Raw genomic sequence first — 26,978 nt, 5'->3', positions numbered from 1 at the left:
GATTTTTCGGGAATATAAAAATATAATTGAGAACCATATATTAGAAGGAATTGTGGAGGAATGTCCAAATAATGATACAAATTTGGGATATTTTATGCCGCACCGAGCAGTGATACGACCTAGTGAAACTACTAAGGTAAGAATTGTGTACGATGCTAACTCAAGAACAGAGGACACGAATTCGTTAAATGACTGCCTTGAATCGGGACCTAATCTAAATCCAAATATACTAGACATTATGTTAAATTTTCGTAAGTTTAAGATAGCGTTTTGTGAAGACGTTGAAAAAGCCTTTTTGATGATAGGAATTGCTGAAGGTGATAGAAAATTTCTAAAATTTCTTTGGTTTAATGAAAATAATGACTCCTTTAAGATTATGCAAATGTGTCGCGTAGCTTTCGGTTTGACTATATCTCCTTTCATTTTGGCCGCCACTATAGAATATCACATTCGAAAATATAAAGATAAAATGCCGGACAGTTTCCAAATGTTAAATTCTTCTGTCTATGTCGATGACCTATATTTTGGAGCAGGAACGGTTGAAGATGCATATCGGTTATCTGTAGATGCGGTTAATATATTTAAGGATGCTGGGATGAATTTCAGAAAATTAAGAACTAATTCTAAAGCATTAAACGATTTATGGGTCTCAGATGGGATTAAGGAATCAGACAACAAATTAACTAGTGAATCGAATTTCTTAGGCATGATTTGGAATTCCATTGAAGACGATATAAAGTTAAATTAAAAAAATTTAATTGACTTTTCTACTGGAAACGATTTTGCTACAAAAAGGAAACTTTTGCAAAGCATCGCCCAAATATACGATCCATTTGGATTTATTGCACCCTTTGTTATTCGGGCAAAAATTATTATGCAAGAAATCTGGTGTTCCTGTTCTGACTGGTATGAGGTCCTTCCTGCAGAGATTAAGGAAAACTTCAACATTTGGCGGGAGGAACTTAATGATTTAACTGAAATATCGATACAGAGAAATTTCTTTGATGACGATCCAATGAATATAAGCCTTCACCTATTTTCGGACGCTAGTCCTAAAGCATATGGGGCCATCTCATATTTCAGATATTGTACGAGTGATTCTAAAATTAAAACTTCCTTTATCATGTCGAAATGCAGAGTTGCACCTTTAAGAGCAATCACGCTTCCTCGTTTAGAGTTAATGGGAGCACTCATGGCTGCTCGAATGTATAAATATTTGAAAAAATTGTTTGGTGATTTAATTGAGGATGTTTATTTTTGGAGTGATTCCGAAATCGCCATTACTTGGATTAAAGGTTCGCCAAATAATTGGAAACCATTTATCGCCAATCGTGTTACAGAAATACAGAGTATATGCAACAAAAAATTGTGGAACCATTGCGAAGGGAAACAAAATCCTTCCGATTTACTAACTCGAGGAATTAGTGCTCAGTCACTAATTAAGAATGATTTGTGGTGGCATGGGCCACACTGGTTACGTTTTCCTATTGAAAACTTTCCAAAACAAAAGAAATTAAAACCAAATTCAGAATTGTTGGAGTTAAGAAAAAGTATTATTTTGACTACACCTGTAATTAACAATGAATCCCCAATTTTGCATATAGAAAAATTCAGTTCTTTAGGAAAATTACTTCGAATTACTGCCTATGTATTTAGATTTATTGGGAGGCTTCGGAAAAGGTCTACAGAGAATGGACCTTTAAGTGCTTTTGAGATTAAAGCAGCTGAACATTATTGGGTAAAAATTACGCAACGAGAATCGTATCAAGCGGAAATAATTAAGTTATCAAATAAAAAATTAATTCTCGATTCTTCCATTTACTCCCTTAATCCAAGGCTTGATGAGGAGGGAATTCTTCGGTTGAAAGGTCGCATTCAATTTGCAGACTGTCACGAGAATTTAAAACATCCTATTCTATTACCCTCAAAATGCAAGTTTACCGAGTTAATCATCATGGACTCGCATGAAAGGGTATTCCATGCTGGAGTTAATTCGACACTAACTCAGATCAGAGACAAATATTGGATCATTAAGGGAAGACAGCGTGTTAAGACTATCATCAGAAAATGTGTGATATGCAAACGATATAGTGCTCGTCCTGGGGTACAGGATATCGCTCCACTTCCTCCAGACAGAATCCAAGAGTCGCCTCCATTTGCTGTGACCGGGTTGGACTTCGCCGGTCCATTTTTTACGAAAGACAGGCAAGGTAAAGTTTACATGCTGTTGTTAACGTGTGCGGTCACTCGTGCCTTACATATAGAGATAGTAACTGATCTCAGCACTGAAAGTTTTTTGCTAGCTTTCCGAAGATTTTTAGCTCGCCGAGGACTGTGTACCACCGTGTATTCCGATAATGCCAAGACTTTTAAAAGAGCTGATAAAGAACTAAAACATATTTTTAAAACTTTGAGTGATTCATCTGTGAAAGAATTATTTTCTGCTAGAGGCATAAATTGGAAATTTATTATTGAGAGGGGTCCATGGTGGGGAGGGTTTTGGGAGCGTATGGTACGAACCATAAAATCCAGCTTGCGAAAAATTATTGGTCGATCATCCCTTACTGTGAAAGAGCTTGAAACAGTGCTCATTGAAATCGAGGCAATGATTAATTGTAGACCAATTACCTACGTGTTTACCGATCCCAATGAACCTTCTCCACTAACACCCTCTCATTTTCTGGTTGGTAGACGATTGCTATCTCTGCCTGCTAACAAAATAACATCAAATAATTTGATTGGGTCAAGAAATTCAATTATTAAACGATATAAATACCATCAAGATATTTTAAATCATTTTTGGAAGCGTTGGAGATTAGAGTATCTTTTTAATCTGAGATCTGCCAATATTTGTCCTCCACACTCTAACGCATCTCAGTTTAAAATCAACGATATTGTCTTGATTCATGACGACAAACATCCCAGAAATCTTTGGACAATAGGTAAAATTTTGGAATTAATGCCAGGCAGAGATGGTAAAATAAGATCTTGCATAATTAAAACACCTACTGGTACCTTAAAAAGGCCTATACAATTGTTATATAATATGGAACTTAACTAATGTTTGTATTTTGTATTTTTAGGTTTGATTCTCCTGACCTTGCTGATAGGTATCATTTAATGTTTTGTAAAATTTTATGTGCTTATAATTATGTATGCATGTGTTATATTTAACCATTTCTCCAGGATTTATTGTCGAAATATTAATTGAATATTCTAGAATATATTATTGAAAGATGAACTCTCCACCGAGTTCAGATGGGGAGTGTTGTGTAATTAGAAGAAAAAGGCTAGAGGGCGCTGTTGCTCGCTTAGTTGTAAGAGAATAAAGTTTGTTCATGTTGAAGGCGGCGGCCTAAGAATACGCTCTGTATACAGTAATTAAAATATTGTTAAAAACGTAAAAGTGTTCAAATTAGTAAACCCACTGAACCACCATCATCTGATATTGGAGATGCACAAAATTATTAGATCAGAAGACAAAATAATATACACTTAGCGATATCATAAAGCTGTTACTTAATGCTTCTTTCAACTTTAGACTCAAAAAAGCATGCATATTATGAAAAGATTATAAAATTATTTTTTAAAATTTATTAGAAAGAAACTACAATAAACTTTTATCTTTATTCGGACTAAACCGATTTCACAGCTATACATACAGTATAACTTTAAAAGAAACAACTCATACTGTAGTAGCAGTAGTAGTAATATTGATTTCTACAATGAATTAAGTTTTTGTGATTGAATAATCAGGACTTATGAGCCAGTGTAAAAATTGAATAATGTACTTAATTACATCTCTCTGAATAGAAACATGGGTACTATTCCGTTTTAGGGACTGTTAAAAATTGCAGCGAAAATATATGCGCGAAAGCGGCAAATCTAGCAAGTGCACCCATTTAACCACGCGCCAAATCTAGCGAACGTGTGCGCAAAATTATATAGTTCTATATTTATAAGTCACCACTGAAATACTAGTTTAATTTTTAAATTCTTTTCTAATAACGCTATGGATTTAAAAATTTGGGAATTGCCCAATGACGAAAAGTCTGCAATAGAACTTTTTCAAAGAACAGGCATCATTCATGATAGAAAATTATGTTCGAACAATGATGAGATGAAATTATGCTTTAGCGGTAAATCCGTAGCGATATTGTGGTGTAGGAAAGAAACCTGTTATGAGAAGAAAGGATTAAGAAGTCAAAATTGGTTCGAAGGATCGAAAATCCCCTTTCTTACTGTTGACTTAGTTTTCCTTATGCAAATTTGATCGGAGGTCAATTGGTGGTAAGTTAACGTGGTTGCCACTGACTGACCGATGACGTCAAGATCGACGGATTGGCCGAGTATATAAATATGTACGCCGGTATCGGCGAATGTGTGTATTCTGAGCTCGCGTTATGCTAGTTTTCTTTCCCTCAAATGGTTTTAAATGTAAAGGCTATAGTGTTAGCTTATTTTATTTTAATTTACGGAATAAAGCATGAATTTTATTTAGATTAGTCTTATATTTATTTAAGGGAAGCAAAATATGCTTTGCCTATATCCCCACTGCCAAAAGGGTTATGGGCCCAGCGATAACAGCTAGCCTGTTACCCAGTTCAACTCAGCATTGAAGGAATGTAGGTGAAGAGGACCGTTATCCGCGAAAAGAAGCTGACCTGTCTTAGAAGTTTGTTCAAGTTGTTGTGCTCACACTTAATTGCAGATGTCATTACTACATGAAGGTTTTGAGCTGTTAAACCATGACAACTGGGATCGATGGAAAGTCAATATGAAAAAGCTGTTACTGGATAGAAATTGTTGGAGCTTCATAAAGGACTTCACATTGAGAGAGAATAGAGCATTCAGTACATATATTATGGAATTAAAACTGAGTTCAGGCAGCTGATACAAGAATGCTCAAGTGGTAAAGAAGCATGGAAAGTTCTACATAAGCAATTCGAATTCAAAACAAGAGCAAGGATAATTCAGTTACTGGATGAATTTTTTAGCATTAGATATACACCAAATGAAGAAATAGGGTTATTCATCGCGAGGATAAGAATGACTGCAAAGAAGTTGGCTGAAGCAGGACACAACTTGGCAGATCTTTTTAAAGGATTTCAGGCAATAAGGAATACTCTGGCATTGTACAGTTGATTTATAGGTGGAAGGACGAAGATTTTATGCTGGAAAAAATTGCTGAAGAACTGGTTAGGGAAGAAAGCCAACTTCACCAGGTAAAGGCTGATTTAGAAGACAGCAAGGTAAGCGTGTTTAATACTACAGTCAAAAGTCGTTAATTCGGACACCCATAATTCGGAATGATCTATAATCCGGACCTCAAAACTAAAAACTTTCTGCGCATGCGCCGCGTTGACACATGCACATAGGCGTTTACGCGTGCGCGTAAGACCTTTTACGACTGCGCATATGAGTGTGCGCAAGTGCAGAATACGTTTTCGCGTGCGCGTTTTATGTATAATGGGCGTATAAGCTAAAATTATCTAATTATATATTTCAGTTAATGTTGATGATTGCGTTGTTCCTTAATTTTCGAACTGGATCCGGCTTATTATTTTTTGCAGACTGTAAGAGCAATTTTATAAAAGTAAGCTTAAACTTTCGATTATATCAAATAGAATTTCCGATATATATTTGTTAATATGTAAAGGATCTAAAGCGAAAGTATGTTTTGAAATCCGAAATCTGTTTATCAATTTCACGCTGCTTGGCGGGGGGATCGCCGCAGCGGGCGCGTAATGAATTGGAAGTTGATCTGTCAGCACTATCCTTATCTTCAGGGCAGATGTTTTTATTTTATTTGGCTTATAATTCCTTACCAAATGTAGTATTTCATCTCAATATGCTCCGCCTTTGATATGATTTAAAACAAGTTCCTCGTCATTATAATTCGCTTTCGATAGCGAAGAAAGTGACAGAGGTTATTGAAAACGAAAAAATTTCGATTGACAAATTAGTCGGTGTTCTAGACACAGCAATTATAGGACTTGAACAGCGGAACTTTGTAACTGAACAAGAAATTATGTCTGTTTAATAGAATTAAAGAGAAAGTATTATCACATGAAACGAAGCAAAACTTAAACAACTTACATTGAAAGAAATGTTTAATAAAGTAAACAAATAAATATTAAGCTTTTTCTTTTTGCAAATTTTGATACCCTTTAGATCATAATTGTTCTTTATTTCATAAATTACGGTTTCATATTTTTAATTTTAGAATTTCTGCATGCCATCTTACGAGATTTAAACTGATGATCTATAATCCGGAAAAATGAATAATCCGGAATCGCCGAAGTCCCGACGAGTCCGGATTAACGACTTTTGACTGTATTAATTCAAATGCATGGAAAGATAGAGTTGAAAATAAAACTAAATCTAAGAAAAAAATGGGGAATATGAGAATAGGGCCTCGTTTCAGATGTCATAAATTTGGACACGTAATCGCTCAATGTAAAGAAAATGTAAGTAAAAGTCAGAAGTTTAAAATAGACGATAAAAATGGACAGTTTAAAGATAAAGAATTAATGTTAGTAGAAAATTATGTCACAACTACAGATAAAGGAGGTAAAGCAGATAAATTTAATTGGATCACAGATACTGCAGCTACAACTCATTTCTGTAATAACAGAAATTTAATGATAAATTTTGCTACAGCTAAAGACATATACATATGTCTTTAGCTGTAGGAAATTGTGAAAGTAAAGTACTAGGAAAGGGTACCATCAAATTTGCAGTAAAAGTAGGCAATCTAATAAGTTGCATTGAGTAAGATAATGTGTTACATAATCCAAATCTAAGGAGAAATTTACTATCGGGAGCAAGGTTAGAAAAGGTAGGTGCTCATTTTATAATTTCAAAAGGGAAGATGTGGATATAATTTAATAATTGGGATAGATTATGATACACTAAACGATATGACGGACTTTATCACGTAAAACCATTTAGATATGCTACAGATGAAAAGGAAGCTGGTTACGGTACAGAAATTGTAAAGTTAAATAAAGTAGATGATGCGACGCTATGGCATCAGAGATTTTGCCACATTAATTTTGATTATATTAAGAATACTAGTAATAATCAAAGCGTAAAAGGGTTACCAGAAATTGAAAAACCAATGGAGAAGTGTGAACGGTGTATTATTGCTAAATCTAGTAGAATAACTTTTAAAACTGTTCTGAAGAGATCGGATAAACCATTGCAGTTGGTTTATTTAGATGTTTGTGACTCATTCCCAGTTCCATCTAAAGGTGGGAGTAAATATTTCCTCACTATTGTGGATAACTATCATAGATTAGTAACAGTGTATTGTATGAAAAATAAAAATGAATCGTTCTAAAACTTTAAGAATTATCTTAGGTGAATGGAAAGACTGGTGAATAGAAAATTAATAAGTATACGCACTGATAATGGTGGGGAATTCTGTAACAGGCAATTCGAAGGGTACTTAGCCAAAAATGGAATTACCGTATTTGACGGCATATAAGATGAACTTTTTTCTCCTAAATTTGGTCTCAAAAAAGTTACCTGCGTCTTATACGTGAAGAACACAGTCTTATAGGTGAAGGTAATTGCATTCAATAATTGTTTATTTGGCTTTTACGAAACGTGATAACTAAAAGAAACCACGCTATTGAAACTTTTTTTCCTTATGTGTGGCCGTCTAAATAAGGGTGCGTCTTATATGCCGTCAAATACGGTAGTGTTGAATGCACAAACGCGTACAACCCAGAAGAGAATGGTGTGTGTGAATGTTTTAACCAAACGGCATTAGACGCAGTTAAAGCTATGCTTAATGATGGTAAAATGGGAAAAGAATGGTGGGCAGAAGCTCTTGGCTGTTTTGTACATACGTGGAACAGAGTATGTCATAAAAGCAACCGAACCCCTTATGAAATGTTCCAAAAAAAGAAAACCCATTGTTGTTTATTTTAAAGTATTTGGTTGTAAAGCTTATGTTGGCTTGCCAAAACAGATGAGAAATAAATTACAAATGAGGTGCAAAGAAGGAATCATGGTAGGATATGCGAAGGAAACCAGGGGCTATAGGATATGGCTACCAGAAGAATGCAGATTAATAGAAACCTGTAATGTGAAGTTTGATGAAAAACTGAATGTGGCAAATGCCATCGTGGACTGGAAATCAAAAACTAAGTTTAAAAGACTAGTTGAATCTGAGCTTTTAGCAGAATCAGATGAAGAACAGGAAACTTCTAGAGAAGAAATAAAGTTGTCAGATGACAAATCTATCCCGAAAGAAGTATCAGACTGGCAAAGAAAAGCAGTTAAAAGACCAGACGGAACACATACAGACATATATCATTATGTAGAGGGAACAGACAAATGTTTTAGATCCTATAATGATATTGAAAAGTATTGTAAGGCAAGAAATATTAAATTTGAAAAAGATAAGTTTGATTTTAGTGGAAAAAACGAATCTTCGGGGAAAGTTAATTTTGTAGAACAGGAGACTAGCTTCATGTCTGAAGAGGCAAATTCCGTAGAAATTGTCATCCCACAAAATTTTAAAGAAGCACGAAAATCAGTAAATGCCAAAGAATGGGATAAGGCAATGAAAGAAGAAATTGACACAATGAAGAAAAGGAAGGTTTGGGAATTAGTCGAAAAGCCAGATAATAAAACTATGTTAGAAAACAAATGGGTCTATATGCTAAAAAGAAATGAAAAGAATGAAGTGGTTAGATACGAAGCATGTTTAGTAGCACAGGGATTCTAGAATAGAGATGAAGATTTTGATGACGCTTAACAGTCCTGTAGTAAATTTTTCAATCATAAGAATATTTTTCACTATACTGGTATGCTTATATGGATGGACTCATTGTTAGTTAGATGAAAAGAATGCATATTTATATGCAAACCTAAATGAGAAAATATATATGACGCAACCAGAGGGATTTATTGAAGAGGAAAATAAAGTATGTTTATTACACAAGGCCATTTACGATCTACATCAAAGCGGCCATGAATGGTTTTGTGAATTTGAAAGTACTTTACAAAATCTACATTTTAAGAAAATACAATGGTGTAATTGTGTTTATCAGAGTTCAAATGTAATTCTCTTGTTATATGTAGATGATACTGTGATTTTTAGTAAAGATCAATGTAGTATAGATAAAGTAATTTCACAGCTGAGTAAGTTTTTTGATTTTAAAGTATTAGGCAAAACTAAAACGTTACTTGGAATTGAATTCTTAGAAAACAAGAATGGGGTTTTTATACATCAGCAAAAATATATTGAAGAAATTTTTGAAAAATTTAAACATTTCCAGATACCAATAACTTCACTTCCCATAGCTAAAGGCACTATTTTTATAAAATTAGATTGTCCATCTGTGCAGAAATGCGTACATTATCCTTTAGAAATCTGTTGGGATGTTTAGTTTTTGTAGCTAACAGGACAAGGCCTGATATTACATATGCAGTAAATATCTTATGACAATTTCAGGAGAATCCTAGAATTAGGCATTGGGAAGAATTGTTGATATTGCTTGGTTATCTCAATAGTACTAAATTATATAAGTTACACTTATCGAAGATTAAACATCTAAATTTATATGTTATTCAGATGCTGATTATGAAAGTGACAGGGATAATCGCGTGTCCATGGGAGGATTTATATTATATTTAGATGAAGCACCGGTAATCAGGAAAATTGTTAAACAAAAATGTGTAAGTTTATCAACCATGGAAGCAGAGTATATAGGTTTATCAGAAGCAGCGAAGGAATTAATGTGGATGAAAAATGTCTTACAAGATGAAATTTTAAAGTTCAATTTAAGAGAATGTAAACTATTTTGCGATAACAAGTCTGCCATTGATTTTTCCAGATCGCCAATAGAAAATCACCAGACTAAGCACATAGACATAAAATATCACTTTATTAGAAGACTAGTAAATGATGCAGTGTTTGACCTTGTATTTATCACCAGTAAATTAAATACTGTGGACTTATTTACAAAAGCAGTGACTGCTGTTAATTTAAGGAAGTTTTGTTTAGATGTTTTCAGTGTTTAACGACAATAAATGTTTTCATAAAATAGAATTGAACTATGAGCTTCTGTAATTCTATGTAAGTTTTGTTTTTCTCTTTGCATGAGGAAAAGAGGGCCATTTGTTGACTTTAGTTTCCCTTATGCAAATTTGATCGGAGGTCAATCGGCGGTAAGCTAACGTGGTTGCCACTGATGTCAAGATCGGCCGAGTATATAAATATGTACGCCGCGCACTGCCATGATATTCACATGCTCCTGAATCCCGTACCCTACCATTAATACAGTCAAAAGTCGTTAATTCGGACACCCATAATCCGGACCTCAAAGCTAAAAACTTTCTGCGCATGCGCTGCGTTGGCACATGCGAACAGGCGTTTTACGCGTGCGCGTAAGACCTTGACTACTGCGCATATGCGTGTGCGCAAGTGCAGAATACGTTTTCGCCTGCGCGTTTAATGTATAACGGACGGTGTAAGCTAAAATTATCTAATTATCTATTTCAGTTAATGTTAATGATTGCGTTGTTCCTTAATCTTTGAATTGGATCGTGCTTATTATTTTTTGCAGACTGTAAGAGCAATACTAAAAAAAGTAAACTTGAACTTTCGATTATGTCAAATAGAATTTCCGATGCTGGAACTTCCAAAGGATCTACAAAATGAAAGTATGTTTCGATGTCCAACAAACAAAAAGTGGAATTGCTGCAAAAAATGGATAAAGACATGAAGAATGTGACAGAGAGGTTAGTGAAAACGAAAAAATTTCGATTGACAAGTTAGTCGGTATTCTCGGCACAGCAATTAACGGGACTTGAACAGCGGAACTTTGTAAATGAACAAGAAATTATGTCTGTTTATAGAATTAAAGAGAAAGTATTATCACATAAAATGAAACAACTTACATTGAAAGAAATGTTTAATAAAGTAAAGAAATAAATATGAAGCTTTTTTTTTTTTTTGTAAATTTTGATACCCTTTAGATCATAATTGTTCTTTATTTCATAAATTACGGTTTCATATTTTTAATTTTAGAATTTCTGCATGGCATCTTACGAAATTTAAACTGATGATCTATAATCCGGAAAAATCGATAATCCGGAATCGCCGAAGTCCCGACGAGTCCGGATTAACGACTTTTGACTGTATAAAGTTCTTCGATGACTATGTCCCCTGGTCAAATTCATATAAGTATCTAGGAGTGATAGTTGATTCCAAATTAATCTGACGTCTTCATATTGATTATACAGTCAATAAAGTGAAGACCATCAGAACCCAACTTTGCTCTCTTCTAGGCTGAAGGAACCCTCTGTCAAGCAAAAACAAAGCTCTTTTCTATACTTCCATCATTCGACCAATATTTTCGTATGCTTGCACCATCTGGGCTACGGCTGCAAAAACACACATAAAAAAACTTCAAGGCTTCCAAAGTAAGACCCTGCATTTAGTCCTTAATGCAGCCTTTTATGTACGTATTGATGTGATTTATTCAGATCTTAACATTAAACCCATAGACATTGTTATTAAAAAACTTAATCAAAATTTATTCCTCAAAATTGAACACACTGGCAACTGTGCACTTCAACAGTTACCGGCCTACGATCCTGCTATTTGCAGCTCGCAGAAAAGACTTCGCTCCATCATGGGATGTGAATATGGCACCTAACCACCAGCTAAAAGCCGTAGACACGCCCCTCTGTTCTCAGTTCCAGCGCCCGGCCCATGAAGGACCTACTGCCATGTAACTGCTCTACCATTGTCCTACTCCAGTATTACTGAAAAGTAGCCACCTCTGCATTCTTATCAATCTGTTCACTATTTAATCACATCATGCCTGCTGCCCTGGATATTTCGTTGTGAAAATTTAGTCTTTACTTCATATGATTAGTGCCGCATACGCGTTGAATGTATAACGGACGGTATAAGCTAAGCTAAAATTATCTAATTATCTATTTCAGTTAATGTTGCAGATTGCGTTGTTCCTTAATCTTCGAATTGGATCTGGCTTAATATTTTTTGCAGACTGTTATAGCAATTTTATAAAAGTAAGCTTGAACTTTCGATTATGTCAAATAGAATTTCAAAGCATCTACAAAGCGAAAGTATGTCTCGATGTCCATCAAACAAAAAGTGGAATTGCAGCAAAAAATGGATAAAGGCACATCCTTTGTTTCTCTAACCATTCCGAAATCTGTTTATCAATTTCACGCTGCTCTGCGTGGGTGTGGGGAAAGTCGTGCCGAGCAATGAATTAGAAATTGATCTGTCAGCACTATCCTTATCTTCAGGGCAGATGTTTTTATTTTATTTGGCTTATAATTCCTTACTAAATGTAGTACAGTCAAAAGTCGTTAATCCGGACTCGTCGGGACTTCGGCGATTCCGGATTATAGATCATCAGTTTAAATCTCGTAAGATGGCATGCAGAAATTCTAAAATTAAAAATATGAAACCGTAATTTATGAAATAAGGAACAATTATGATCTAAAGGGTATCAAAATTTGCAAAACGGAAAAGCTTAATATTTATTTGTTTACTTTATTAAACATTTCTTTCAATGTAAGTTGTTTTAAGTTTTGCTTCGTTTCATGTGATAATACTTTCTCTTTAATTCTATTAAACAGACATAATTTCTTGTTCAGTTACAAAGTTCCGCTGTTCAAGTCCTATAATTGCTGTGTCAAGAACACCAACTAATTTGTCAATCGAAATTTTTTCGTTTTCAACAACCTCTGTTACTTTTCTTCGCTATCGGAAGCGAATTATAATGATGAGGAACTTGTTTTAAATCATATCAAAGACGGAGCATATCGAGATGAAATACTACATTTGGTAAGGAATTATAAGCCAAATAAAAACATCTGCGCAAGATAAGGATAGTGCTGACAAATCAACTTCCAATTCATTACGCGCGGCGTTCCCCCCGCCTAGCAGCGTGAAATTGATAAACAGATTTCGGATTTCAAAACATACTTTCGCTTTAGATCCTTTACATGTTAGCAAATATATATCGGAAATTCTATTTGATATGATCGAAAGTTTAAGCTTACTTTTATAAAATTGCTCTTACAGTCTGCAAAAAATAATAAGCCGGATCCAATTTGAAAATTAAGGAACAACGCAATCATCAACATTAACTGAAATAGATAATTTTAGCTTATACGTCCATTATACATAAAACGCGCACGCGAAAATGTATTCTGCACTTGCGCACTGCTGCTAGGCGGGGGGAACGCCGCGCGTAATGAATTGGAAGTTGATTTGTCAGCACTATCCTTATCTTGCGCAGATGTTTTTATTTGGCTTATAATTCCTTACCAAATGTAGTATTTCATCTCGATATGCTCCGTCTTTGATATGATTTAAAACAAGTTCCTCATCATTATAATTCGCTTCCGATAGCGAAGAAGAGTAACAGAGGTTGTTGAAAACGAAAAAATTTCGATTGACAAATTAGTCGGTGTTCTTGACACAGCAATTATAGGACTTGAACAGCGGAACTTTGTAACTGAACAAGAAATTATGTCTGTTTAATAGAATTAAAGAGAAAATATTATCACATGAAACGAAGCAAAACTTAAAACAACTTACATTGAAAGAAATGTTTAATAAAGTAAACAAATAAATATTAAGCTTTTTCTTTTTGCAAATTTTGATACCCTTTAGATCATAATTGTACTTTATTTCATAAATTACGGTTTCATATTTTTAATTTTAGAATTTCTGCATGCCATCTTACGAGATTTAAACTGATGATCTATAATCCGGAATCGCCGAAGTCCCGACGAGTCCGGATTAACGACTTTTGACTGTACTACATTTAGTAATGTACTCATATGCGCAGTCGTAAAAGGTCTTACGCGCACACGTAAACGCCTATGCGCATGTGTCAACGCGGCGCATGCGCAGAAAGTTTTTAGTTTTGAGGTCCGGATTATAGATCATTCCGAATTATGGGTGTCCGAATTAACGACTTTTGACTGTATTTCATCTCAATGTACTCGGTCTTTGATATGATTTAAATCAAATTCCTCGTCATTGTAATTCGTTTTCGATAGTAACACAGAGGTTATTGAAAACGAAAAAATTTCGATTGACAAATTAGTCGGTATTCTCGACACAGCAATTATAGGACTTGAGTTGTGGAACTTTGTAACTCAACAAGAAATTATGTCTGTTATCTGACCTCAAAGCTACAAACTTTCTGTGAATGCGTAACCACATGATGCGTGTACGCATGCGCATAATACCTTTATGCATGTGCATATGCATTTACGTATGCACATAATACGTTTACGCATGCGCGTTTAATGTATGATGGACAGTATAAGCTAAGCTAAAATTATCTATTTCAGTTAATGTTGCAGATTGCGTTGTTCTTTAATCTTCGAATTGGATCCGGCTTATTATTTTTTGCAGACTGTTAGAGCAATTTTATAAAAGTAAGCTTGAACTTTCGATTATGTCAAATAGAATTTCAAAGCATCTACAAAGCGAAAGTATGTCTCGATGTCCATCAAACAAAAAGTGGAACTGCAGCAAAAAATGGATAAAGGCACATCCTTTGTTTCTCTAACCATTCCGAAATTTCAATTTCTGTTTATCAATTTCACGCTGCTCTGCGTGGGTGTGGGGAAAGTCGTGGCGAGCAATGAATTAGAAATTGATCTGTCAGCACTGTCCTTATCTTCAGGGCAGATGTTTTTATTTTATTTGGCTTATAATTCCTTAGTAAATGTAGTATTTCATCTCAATGTACTCGGTCTTTGATATGATTTAAATCAAATTCCTCGTCATTGTAATTCGCTTTCGATAGTAACACAGAGGTTATTGAAAACGAAAAAATTTCGATTGACAAATTAGTCGGTATTCTCGACACAGCAATTATAGGACTTGAGTTGCGGAACTTTGTAACTCAACAAGAAATTATGTCTGTTATCTGACCTCAAAGCTACAAACTTTCTGCGAATGCGTAACCAGATGATGCGTGTACGCATGCGCATAATACCTTTATGCATGTGCATATGCATTTACGTATGCACATAATACGTTTACGCATGCGCGTTTAATGTATGATGGACAGTATAAGCTAAGCTAAAATTATCTATTTCAGTTAATGTTGCAGATTGCGTTGTTCTTTAATCTTCGAATTGGATCCGGCTTATTATTTTTTGCAGACTGTTAGAGCAATTTTATAAAAGTAAGCTTGAATTTTTGATTATGTCAAAAAGAATTTCCGAATCTGGAGCTGCCAAAGGATCTACAGAGCGAAAGCATGTTTCGATGTCCATCAAACAAAAAGTGGAATTGCTGCAAAAAATGCATAAAGGCATATCCCTTGTTTCTCTAACCATTCCGAAATCTGTTTATCGATTTCACGCTGCTCTGCACGGAAGGGGGGTGGACATCGCAGCATGCAATGAACTGGAAGTTGATCTGTCAGCACTATCCTTATCTTCAGGGCAGATGTTTTTATTTTATTCAGCTTATAATTCCTTACTAAATGTAATATTTCATTTTGATGCACACCATCTTTGATATGATTTAAATCTAATTCGTCATTATAAATATCATGAATACACATCAAATAGTTTTCTGGTTGCAATTTTCTAATTTTGAGAATGCGAAATGTATGCTTTACGCATGCGCACGTTGAAAGAAATGTTTAAAAAAGTAAACAAATAAATATTAAGCTTTTTTTTGTAAATTTTGATACCCTTTAGATCATAATTGCTCTTTATTTCATAAATTATGGTTTCATATTTTTAATTTTATAATTTCTGCATGCCATCTTACCAGATTTAAACTGATGATCTATAATCCGGAATCACCGAAGTCCCGACGAGTCCGGATTAAAGACTTTTGACTGTATGTATATCGGCGGAAACTTTAACGAACGTCACAAAAGAAAATATCGCAGAAGGAAGCATTATTTATACTGACTGCTGGAAATCATACAAGTCGGATGAACTACAAAATGACGGTTTTGAGCATTTTACTGTCAATCACAACTACAATTTTGTGGACCCCGAAAGTGAAGTGTCATAGACAAACAGTGGGTGTGGGGTGGTGCTAAATGGCATAATAAAAGTCGCACTGCTCGACAGCATTTTGATTATTATTTGTCCAAGTTTATGTACAGACACTTGCACAAAAAAATCGAAATATTCTCTGCTGCATTGGAAGACAAAAAAATTTATATCGCCCGTTTAATTTCAGTTATGTTTAGTCTTTTGTTTATAAATTATATTATAAAAAATGTGTTTACATGTAATTAAACTTTCATCTAAACTAAAACATTAATCTTAGATAGTTATTTACTATTTTGTTTCCTTTCTTGCGTTAAGGTTACCATAATTATTTTTGGCAGCATTGGCATCAACAGTAGATTGGCAATTTTTCACGGCCCTTATAACAGAATTGTACCAAAAAATGTAATTATGATCATAGCTAAAAGAAATTTTATAAATTCTTGTCTAGTTTTAACAATTTTTAATCATTAACTGATAAAGACAATTTTTATTTTTAAATTATAATTTACATAGCTTATAAAATATACCATAATGTTTTGGGTTCTTAAAAATTCGCTGGTACAGAAAAGTAGCTTTTAGCCATTCCACAGCTATGGAAACATCAGTTATGGTCCCAAGAACAATTTCAGCATTCAAATGTTCAGCAATATGTTTATGCAAGCTGCAAAAGCATTGAAGTTCATTTAATTTATATATTCTATATGTAAAAATGTATAATGAGAAAGAAATGACAAAAAAATTATTATTTCAGAAAATTTAAATTTGAACCACAACTGACAGTCTTAAATTTAAATAAAGTGTGTTTTTAAATATGCATATATATACTCTGTCACAAAAAAAAAAAAAAAATATATGCACCCAGAACAATCGAGCCAGCAGGAATGCAGTCTGGTAAGAGATATGCAAATGATTTAAATTTTGACGCCAGTAAGTGGGCTATGCACGTATGAAATATGCAGTTGGGAGAGTTTAAAAGCATGATTACTCATGCCGGACTATTCAACCAAATCTGTTGACTTATATGGAAGGTATTGTGACTAGAGATGCCTCTGAGACTTAATTGGCGGCAGTACAAACAGTTGTCAAACTTTGAGAAGGGGCGTATAGTAGGCTTAAGAGAAGAAGATTGGTTGAACAGGTGTATTGGCTGCCACCTCGGTTGAAGTAATATAGTAGTTGTTCGGTGTTGACGACGTTGGATCGCGGAAGGGATAGTCTACCGTCAAGGAAGATCAGGGCATCCCAGGAATGCAAATGAGTGTGAGGATCACGCAATCATAAGATGGCTATTTCCGCACCAACAACATCGCTAGCATTGATTTGATGCTATTTACCACCTTCCTGGCATCCAGTGATATCAAGGAAAACCATTTGGAGATGACTGGTTGACAATGGCATACAGTGATGATGTTCATTAAGGTACTTACCACTGACCATCACAGGCAGTGTCGACTAGGAATTTTGCTGAACTCAGGCAAGCTGCAGTGTGACTGACTAGAGGTGTGTGATCTTCAGCAATGAATCTTGATTCCGTCTCAGTGCTGATGACCAATGCACACATGCATGAAAGCGATCAGGCCAGTGGCCCAATCTGGCATTTGTTGTCAAGTGGCATACAGCGATTACATAAAGTTTGACAGTGTGGAGAGTGATTTGTTAGGAAACATAATTACTCTAGTCATTCTTCAAGACACTGTTGATGTCTCCCAGTTATGTGTACGATATTTCATGTACTGCCTATACTAGAGATCAAGTCACCCAATTTATCAGCAAGACAACACTCGTCCATATACTGCACGACTCTCCCAACAATGTCTTCAAGAATATGATGTACTCTCATGGCCTGCCAGGTCAAAAAACCTCTTGCCAAAAGAGCATGTTTAGGGCATGCTTGGAAGGCAACTGCAGCCATCCTGGAATACTGATGAATTAACTGCCCAGTTGCTAAGATTATGGCATGATCATCCACAGGGGGTTACACGTGACCTGCTTGATTTGATGCCACACTGTGTTCAGCTTGTATAGCTGCAGGAGGTGGTTATACTGATTTGAAAAATTTTCATGCTATAATTTCTTAATAAAATGATTTTTTGCTCTGACTTTGTAACCATTTGTTTACCTCCTCATACATAACATACATTGTTTTGATTCAAAATCAGAATTTGTTTTATACCCAATTTATTTCACTTTATGCACACATACAGATAAATGCGATTATTTACATGTTTAGTATAATGAATGTTTAGTATCAATTGATCTGTACATCTTAATCATGAAAAACATCCAGTATCTCAGTAACGTAACTTAACTGCTTAGAATGTGATTGAATGATCTGTGCATCTTAATGATGAAAAACATTCAGTATCTCAGTAACGTAACTTAACTGCTGCTTACTTAACTTAACTGCTCAGCAGGTGATAAAATGATCGGTCATCTTAATGATGAAAAACATTCAGCATTTCCATATCTTAACTGCTGCTTACTTTAACTTAACTGCATAGAACGGGAATTTTCTGATCCTTACATTAAAAAACGAAACTGGTTGCCAGATTCATACATCAAACAAAATTCAAAACAAACTTTTAAATAATAAGAAACGGGGAATGCTAAACTTAATAGGAGTCACAACACCCTCCCCCCCTTTGCATTGCAGGCATGTTTTCCTTAAAGCAAGGCAAAATGAAGTAATGAAAATGTATAAATATATAATAGACATAAATTTCAACACATGACATGAAACTGAACTAAGAACTATAAGCGTGTGAATATAACATCAAAGAACAATAAACACACATTGACATTACAATTATCTCAGTCTAGGAAAAAAGTCACTAGCAGTTCATAAGTCCATAAGTTTAGCAGGCACTACTCGACGACCACTTTGAATTACCTTTATATCTTCTGTAATCTCGTTATCATAAGGCCCCAAGAGTTTCACCCAGGCATCCTGGATTTGATTCTCGGCATGGGAGCCATCTGATGTATCAGACTCGGTCCAACACTCAAACACTCGTTTAAAGAAGCATATCCAAGCTGCATGAAAGAAGCGTCGAACACTAGGCGAACTTTCATAGTACTACTGGGTGGCTTGATAACAGACCTATGAGGGAGATAATGACTGAGCTTAAACAGCTGCTCCATTGGAACAGTTTCTATGATGCCTTCGAATTTCCACTGTTGGAATACAGCATTGTAGGCTTTGAAGTTATTTTCGTTTAACAAACGTTTTGTTACCGTGCGAAGTTACGATTCAGCTACATCATACGTATCATAAAGAGCAGGATGACCAGCTAGCCATGGCAAAGCTACTTCATAATGTCCATCGTCACATATCCTTAAGGTTTTATTGAAATGGATCAAAGTTTCTTCTTCACGAAGGATCTTATTTTTACTTTCTACAGAATCTGTAATCCCTAAAACTTTTAAATTCCATATCTTAGGCAACTCAAAATTTTGAAGATTTAACGTGACCAAATTAACCACTTGTCTTTTCTTGCCTAGTCCTAAAATTGTCCAACCTAGTAAAGTCTCTACAGCTGAAACACCAGATGTAAGTACTTGAATTCTTCCAGTTAAAATGCTTTCAAGTACATCGGCTCATAGAACTCGTATAGGTGGGGTATCTTTTCCAACATCTGTCAGTTTTATCCGTCGTGAAGCAAGATCAACAAGCAATGTTTCATCTCGTATTCTGAGTAGCGTTGAACAAATTTTCTGTTGATCAAACAGAGACATTGAAGTAGAATACTTTCGATCTAAACTTTCAATAGTTACTGTATAACTATTATGTTCAGCAGCCGGAGAAATCCCTCCGCCAAACAGTCCTTGAGATAACACTTCCTTTCCGGAAGGAGGGAGATTTAACTCAGCAGCTAAGCTCTACTCAATATAGGAACGATGTGATCCATCATCCATTAATGCTTGAACACAGATTTCTTTGTCCTTATGCTGTAATCTGATCACGATTGTTTTCAAATATATTTTATATTCTGAAGAAAGATTTGTCAATAGAGTCTCTGTAGAATTTTGTTTTTTATCTGCTACTTTGTCCTTTGATGAGGAATTAAAATCTTTGCGTAAATCTGGGCAAAGTAACGCATAATGCCTTCGTTAACAAATCAAACATTTCACACTACTGTGACACCTTTTTGCCATATGACCAGGCTTAAGGCAAACATGGCAGCATCTTTTGCATATAACTTGAGATTTCCTCTCATCTAGAGTCATCTTAGAGCTTTCTTACAATGTCTACTAAAGTTGGATGATCACAAAAAATACATTTAGCCTTTTCCTGCATGGATGAAATAAGAGCTGAAGCAGAACAGATATCATTTCTTATAGTATCAACTTCCCTTTTTTTTTTAACCTTAACTTGAGTTCCAAAACCTTATCGAGCCAAATTTATCCTCTCTTCTGATTCGACTTCATGGCGTAAAAAAAGCACATCAGTTTTTCCAGGGATCTCTGACTTGTAGCTTCTGCTTCATCAATATTTTCTCAAATTCTACTCCTTTCCCACGCTCGCAGAACATTTTCTGGCAAAGATGACTCAACCAATGGCTCTAAAAAGTCAGCCAAATTTTCTTTTGTGTGCCCTAAACTTTCCAATGCTCTTAATTTGGTCTCTAGCATATTGTAGAGGGTGGCTAAATCAGGGGCATTCTTTCCGGCCATAGCATTTTTCAGAACCAGTGAAAGGAGATTGCGGACATATATTTGCACTAGGAGATCCACCCAGCCAAATCTTAATTTCAGCTGTTGGAAGGCCTTTGAATAATTTTCAGCGATTATTGGGAAACTGGATATTAATCTAGTAGCTCTCAAATCAGGCACCACAGACTGGTATAAATACTGGAATTTGTCTATAGCAATCAGTTCCTCTAAGGCATGTATTTTTTAAAAAATACTCTAAAATGTTAAAAATTCTTTGGGATTACCCAAAAACATTTTAAATTTAAACATAGGTAATTTTAATTTTACCACATCATGCTCTACAGGACTTTCCAAAAAAGATCCAGAATCCTTACTTAATAATGTTTCTATCTTTGATTATAATTATCAAGATAATTATCTCTATAACCCTTCCGCCACAAAATCGGCTTCCTATTCAGCAACAGCCTCAGTATTTTCTAAAAGTAATGACGAAATGTTATTCTGAATCTCATCTAAACGTAAAAAATTATTTTGTAACTCAGCGTTCAACGCGCTCAGCTTATCGCCATCCTTGGCATCTCCTTTCATCACCAAATATTGCTTCAACTTATTCACCGTAGACGTAAATGAAGCTCTTAACGACTTTCGTTTTATTTTCAGAGCATCCATATTTATATGTATGCTTAAAATAGTTACTTAAAATGATTTCTGATAAATTCTTAATTTCTATTTATACTGAAGAAATTAAAGTGTTTATACTTTCTTAAACTTAAACCACTTTATCATCGTAAACAGCATATTGTATACTTATAAGAAGTAATTTAAATCATTCGTACCTGTACGCTTTCATAATTTCAAATTCTGAATTCTTAAAATGCAGAATACAAACTCTGTCTTGTCTTCAGACGACAATTTTGTTTTGATTCGAAATCAGACTTTGTTTTATATCCAATTTATTTCACTTTACGAACACATACAGATAAATGCGATTATTTACATGTTTAGTACAATGATCAATTGATCCGTATATCTTAATGATGAAAAACATTCAGTATCTCAGTAACGTAACTTAACTGCTTAAAATGTGATCAAATGATCCGTACATCTTAGAGATGAAAAACATTCAGTATCTCAGTAACATAACTTAACTGCTGCTTTACTTAACTGCTTACTTACCTTACTTAAAACGGAAATTTTCTGATCATTACATTCAAAAACGAAACTGGTTGCCAGATTCATACATCAAACAAAATTACAAAACAAACTATTAAATAATAAGAAACAGGGAATGCTAAACTTAATAGGAGTCACAACATACATGTTAAGTTTTGTGACAGTAGTTTGTTTCCTTCTGGGTGCATATATTTTTTTTATGACAGAGTGTATATATAGTATTTATCAGATTCTATGTATTTACCAGATTATCTTCAGAAGATTGCACTGGAAACTTTAAATGGCATTCACTTCAGATTTTCACTGATGACAGTAAAAACGAACATGGGAATTCTGTTAATGGAGTCTTTATTAGAACACACATTGTAGCTTTAATTTTAATTTGAAAGCTTAAAATTTAGCATTAATTTGAGACCCTGATCACTGTTCTGCTTTTCATTCTGAGATTACGATAATTGAGGATGGCCTTAAGGCTGCATACATTTTCACTCTCCACAAAGATATCTGGATTTTGATTGACAGTAACAATTCTATCCAGTATCTGCAAAACTGTCCACATATTGGTGGTAAGACTTTACTCTCTACTTGGCTTTGCTGCAAAAGCTCTCTTAACATCATGATGTACATCTGCGATGGATTTCTTCACATATTGAATGAAATGACTGATGCCCTGGCTAAGGAAGGTACTTCAATGACCACTGTCACCCTGACCTTTTTGGAAATCTGCTCGAGAATTAAATCTAATGTTGCCTCTTTCCTGGCATTCACCTTCTGGCTCATGATTGGCACTTTGGAAGGCAGCCAGAATGTGCTGTTGCTTTTGGGAGTAATCATGCTCAGCAGACTACTTGATGAGGTTCCTAAGTGGACACCTGAAATGCCTTAAATTTGACTGAGGAAATAAGATATAAGAAATGTAATACTGACCATTTCCCTCCTGGACATTTTGTCACCTGTTTAGGATTTGTAAAATGGGACATATTGAAAAGAATTGGAAATATTTACAGGTTTTGGACTCATGGATTTAAAATACTAATTTAAATTTTGGCTAATTTTTTTTTTTTTTTTCATTCATGGTTTTAAATTGAATATGTGTTCCTTGGAGATGGTACATGGAAAGTTTTCTTATTATGAATTATTAGTTTATATATATATATATATATGTTGAGAATCAAGCATTTAATTGATGGCATGTGCCGTTTTAGTGGCATCATTGTTTTGTTGTATTATTATGTTTTATGCATCTGGTATCACTGTTGTTTCTGTCATTCTAAAACTTGTCATGTAAACAATAAGATGTACGTAAGTTCTCTTTACCTATTTTTGTTAATAAAGTCCAAAAATTCAACTAGCCATTACTCTCTTTGTTAATTTTATAACAGGTTATGGGTTTTAGCGATGTTAAACTGCGCAAAATGAAGTAACAATGGCTATGTTGATGTATTTGAATCACGGATTTTTTTAATTTTCATTTTTTATTTCAACACTCCCACCTGAATAGTGTACCGATAGCCTTTTTTGCTGCATATTTCCTGGTTAATGACGACATAATATGGAAGCTAAAAATTTTTTTCAGTTTACCAAATTGGAAGGTTTATCCAAGGACTGATTGGAAATTTGAAATAAACTATTTATTTGTGCTCAATGATTGTGTGGACATCTTTGATAATTACCTTATCGAACCAAAAGCGCTGGCAGAAAGCGCAAATGAAAAAATGATGCGCAAGTACAATGAAGCTGCAAAAGTGCATGCAAAGGCAAATGTGAAATCTGCTGTTATTGTGTGCACAAATGTATCACTGAATTTGTTAAATTTGATCCGTATGCATGGCAATTCTGCATTAGCAATATGGAATGAGTTATTAAGTAATTTTGAGAAGGTGTCAAGCATGAAATTGGACACTCTTCTGCAACAGTTTTTCACTTTTTGGATCGAGAAAGATGAAAGTGAAATGCAATCACTCGCACGTTTACGTACACCATGGGTGGATCTTCAACGTGAGCAAGAGTTGAGCGGCGAAGAAAAGTTGCTGCAGAACTTGCTAGCATCGCGAATCTTATCTATTCTTCCTGATGACGAATATATTGAGTTCAAATCACAGTGGGACACAATGGAAACGTCACCTGAAAAACTGATTGAACAGATCAACATGCGGCTGCAAAGAAATCAAGAGATTAGAAACAAAAGTATGATAACTTTTGTGGCAAATGCTAGTTATAAAGCAAAACATAGTGGAAAGAAATGGAAGAAGGGTGGTAAAAAACCTTGACAACAAATAATGCCAAAATGATGAACAGACTTAGTAAGACTGGTGATGGTGTGAAAAGTTTCAATGGCAACTGTTTTCATTGTATAAACCTGAGCACATTGGTAAGTTTTGCCTAGTTTTCCTTGACATGCCAACCACGGCAAATGGCAAAACAGAGACCTTCTTTACAAATATTCAATGCAGAGCGTTTACTTGTCAAGATGATTGTGGCCCAAATGTGTGGTTTAAAGATGATGGAGCTACAGCACACATTACAACTTCAGCCGGGTATTTCAAGATGTACCGTCACTTTAACAAACAAGCAGAAATCACAGTTGGTAACAAACAGACAATATCAGCATATGGCTGTGGGGACATTGATATTTGTACGGTGGTTGGAAACGTACTAAAATCTATTGAGCTTACTGATGTACTGTGTGCACCCAAAATCGGCAAAAATTTGTTATCAGCTTCGAAGGCAATGAGGTGAGGAATCTCGAATTTTGGTGATTCAGACGATATGATTTGTCATTTTTTTCGCAAGGTAATATATTTTTAGAGGCTCTATGTTCATCAAATGGACTTTTTGAACTAGTGCAAAACCAGTCAAGCTACAAAGGGGGTCTGCTGTGCAGCCTACTTGGTTGACAACGAAATGACAACTCCTTTTCCTGAGACGACTTCTTTCCTTTTCTTAAGACGACGTCAAAATTCCCATTATCACTTTGGCATCGACGACTTGAGCATCAAGGAATACAGTACGTGAAACAGTACCTGTGCCAAAATGGCATAGATTTTATCAACGATGGGCTCTTTTGTGAGCCATATACATATGGTAAACAAAGTCGACGAACATTTAAACCAAAACAATTCAAAACACAATCTGGTGAGATAATACATGCAGACTTACTCGAATCGCCAGTCTTATCAAGAAGTGGAAAAAAGTGCATGTTAGTGATTAAGGATGATTACTCTAAGTTTCAACATGTAGAATTTCTGAGACATAAAGTCGAGGCTGTGGATAAAATCAAGCAGTTTTTTGTTTGGACGAACAAAGATAGCATAAATGTAAAAGAACTGGTCACTGATGGTCGTCGTGAGTTTGACAATGATAAATTGGTGAAACTCACTGACGATGCAGGCATTGAGCTGCGAATCACTACGCCAAATACACCAGAACAAAATGGATTGGTTGAAAGAGAGAACTGTACAATAATGAATGCAGTTTGCATTATGATCAAGTATTCAGGCCTACCACAGTTCCTATAGGCAGAAGCAGTATCTACAGCTGTCTAGGTTCTCAATTAAACTGGACCAAATAAGATCATGGGAAAATCGTTTGAGGAATGGGTTGTACGCAAGCCAGCAATCAAGAGAATTTTGAGTTTTTGGATTAGCTGCATTTATACATGTACCAAATGTCAACAGAGGTAAATTAGATGACAAGGCTATAAACGGCTATTTGGTTGGTTATTGTGATGATGATGGATATCATATTTTCATGCCATTGAGGAATGATACGATAACAAGTGCCAATGTAGTGTTCAATGGACGAAGAAATGGCTTCGCATGCCAAACATGGAACATTGCAACTTGTTGAGCCACCTAACGGACGTAAAATCTTGACAATTGCTGGGTTTACAGAGTGAAGACAAATCCTGATGGCTCAATTGAGAGATTCAAGGCCCATTTAGTAGCAAAAGGGTACACACAGGCAGTGAATATCGAATAGAAAGACACACATTTGGCCCGGTGTGTTGCTATGACACTATTCAAGCTCTAACTGCAACAGCAGCCAAGGAGAATCTCAAGTTATATCAAATTGACGTGGAGACGACATTCCTTTACGGTGACCTAACTGAGGAGATCTAGATGCATCAACCAATGGCTATAACAATGGAAGTAAGCGTATATGCAAGATGCTCCGACCTTTATACGGCTTGAAACAAGCTGGACAATGTTGGAATGCCAATTTTACAGACGTGCTGACATGACACAAAGTAAATCCGACAACTGCCTGTTTACACGAAATAATTATGGACATAAGATGCTGATCGCAATTTATGTTGACGATGCCATTGTCGCTGGACAAAGCATCATTTTTCACATTTATGGACAAGCTCAAACAACATTTTAACATTCAAGTAACGATGTTAAATTGTTTCCTTGGTCTACAAGTTGAATGTTGAAAAAGTCATCATTCTTCCTGCACCAAGAAGCATTTACAAGAAGGATATTAGAGCGACATGGAGATGCTAAGACATCACACATCCAAGTAAAGAAGTTGAGTCTCAAGGTTGACTTAAATGACGATGGCATGATCAAGATCAAGGAGGCGAGGCCTCTCAGCAGTGAAATTCCATACCGATCAGTAGTTGGCAGTTTGGCCGTACTTGGCGATGGGGACCCGGCCAGATATTGCTTACGCAGTGAGTTTGATGTCTCGAAAGCTGAACAATCTTAGAGAGATTGATTAGGAAATCATAATGACTACATTAAGATACCTTTGCAATACCACTAGACACTGCATTGTGTACAATAATGAAGATAATAGAAGTTTGATGTTGTTTAGTGACACAGTTAACAACCAGCTGTGCAGAAACACGCAGGTCTCGAACAGGTGTTACTTCTTTCTATGGTGGAAGTGCAATTATGTGGCCAAGCAAGCTATAGGAGGCCACATCCAATTCAACAACAGAAGTAGAGTTCATGGCAGCAGCTGATGCCACAAAAACCTGATATGGTTGAAGGGCTTGTTCAAGGAGATAGCTAATAATGTCTCATTGCCTATCCTACAAATTGATAATCAGAGTACTATCAAGTACATCAAAAATCCAATATTCCACTCACGCACAA

At 35.3% G+C, this 26,978-nt stretch overlaps 1 protein-coding gene across 10 annotated transcripts in view; it reads right to left on the bottom strand.

The window, feature by feature from the left end:
• Window positions 1-26,978, bottom strand: part of LOC118199039 (putative ATP-dependent DNA helicase HFM1) — a 511,790-nt gene that overhangs the window by 266,059 nt on the left and 218,753 nt on the right. For all 10 annotated transcript variants that reach the window (XM_085816885.1, XM_085816888.1, XM_085816889.1 and 7 more), the window contains one exon: window positions 16,575-16,708. In XM_085816885.1, the coding sequence (XP_085673011.1) occupies window positions 16,575-16,708 (134 nt within the window). The remainder of the gene's footprint in view (window positions 1-16,574; window positions 16,709-26,978) is intronic.

This window comes from Stegodyphus dumicola, chromosome 5 (assembly GCF_044657685.1).
Source record: "Stegodyphus dumicola isolate Sdum_Otavi_A_Nest chromosome 5, ASM4465768v1".
Taxonomy (NCBI): Eukaryota; Metazoa; Arthropoda; class Arachnida; order Araneae; family Eresidae; genus Stegodyphus; species Stegodyphus dumicola.
The sequence above is the reverse complement of the archived record's forward strand: the minus strand, read 5'-3'. Positions and strand labels throughout refer to the sequence as shown.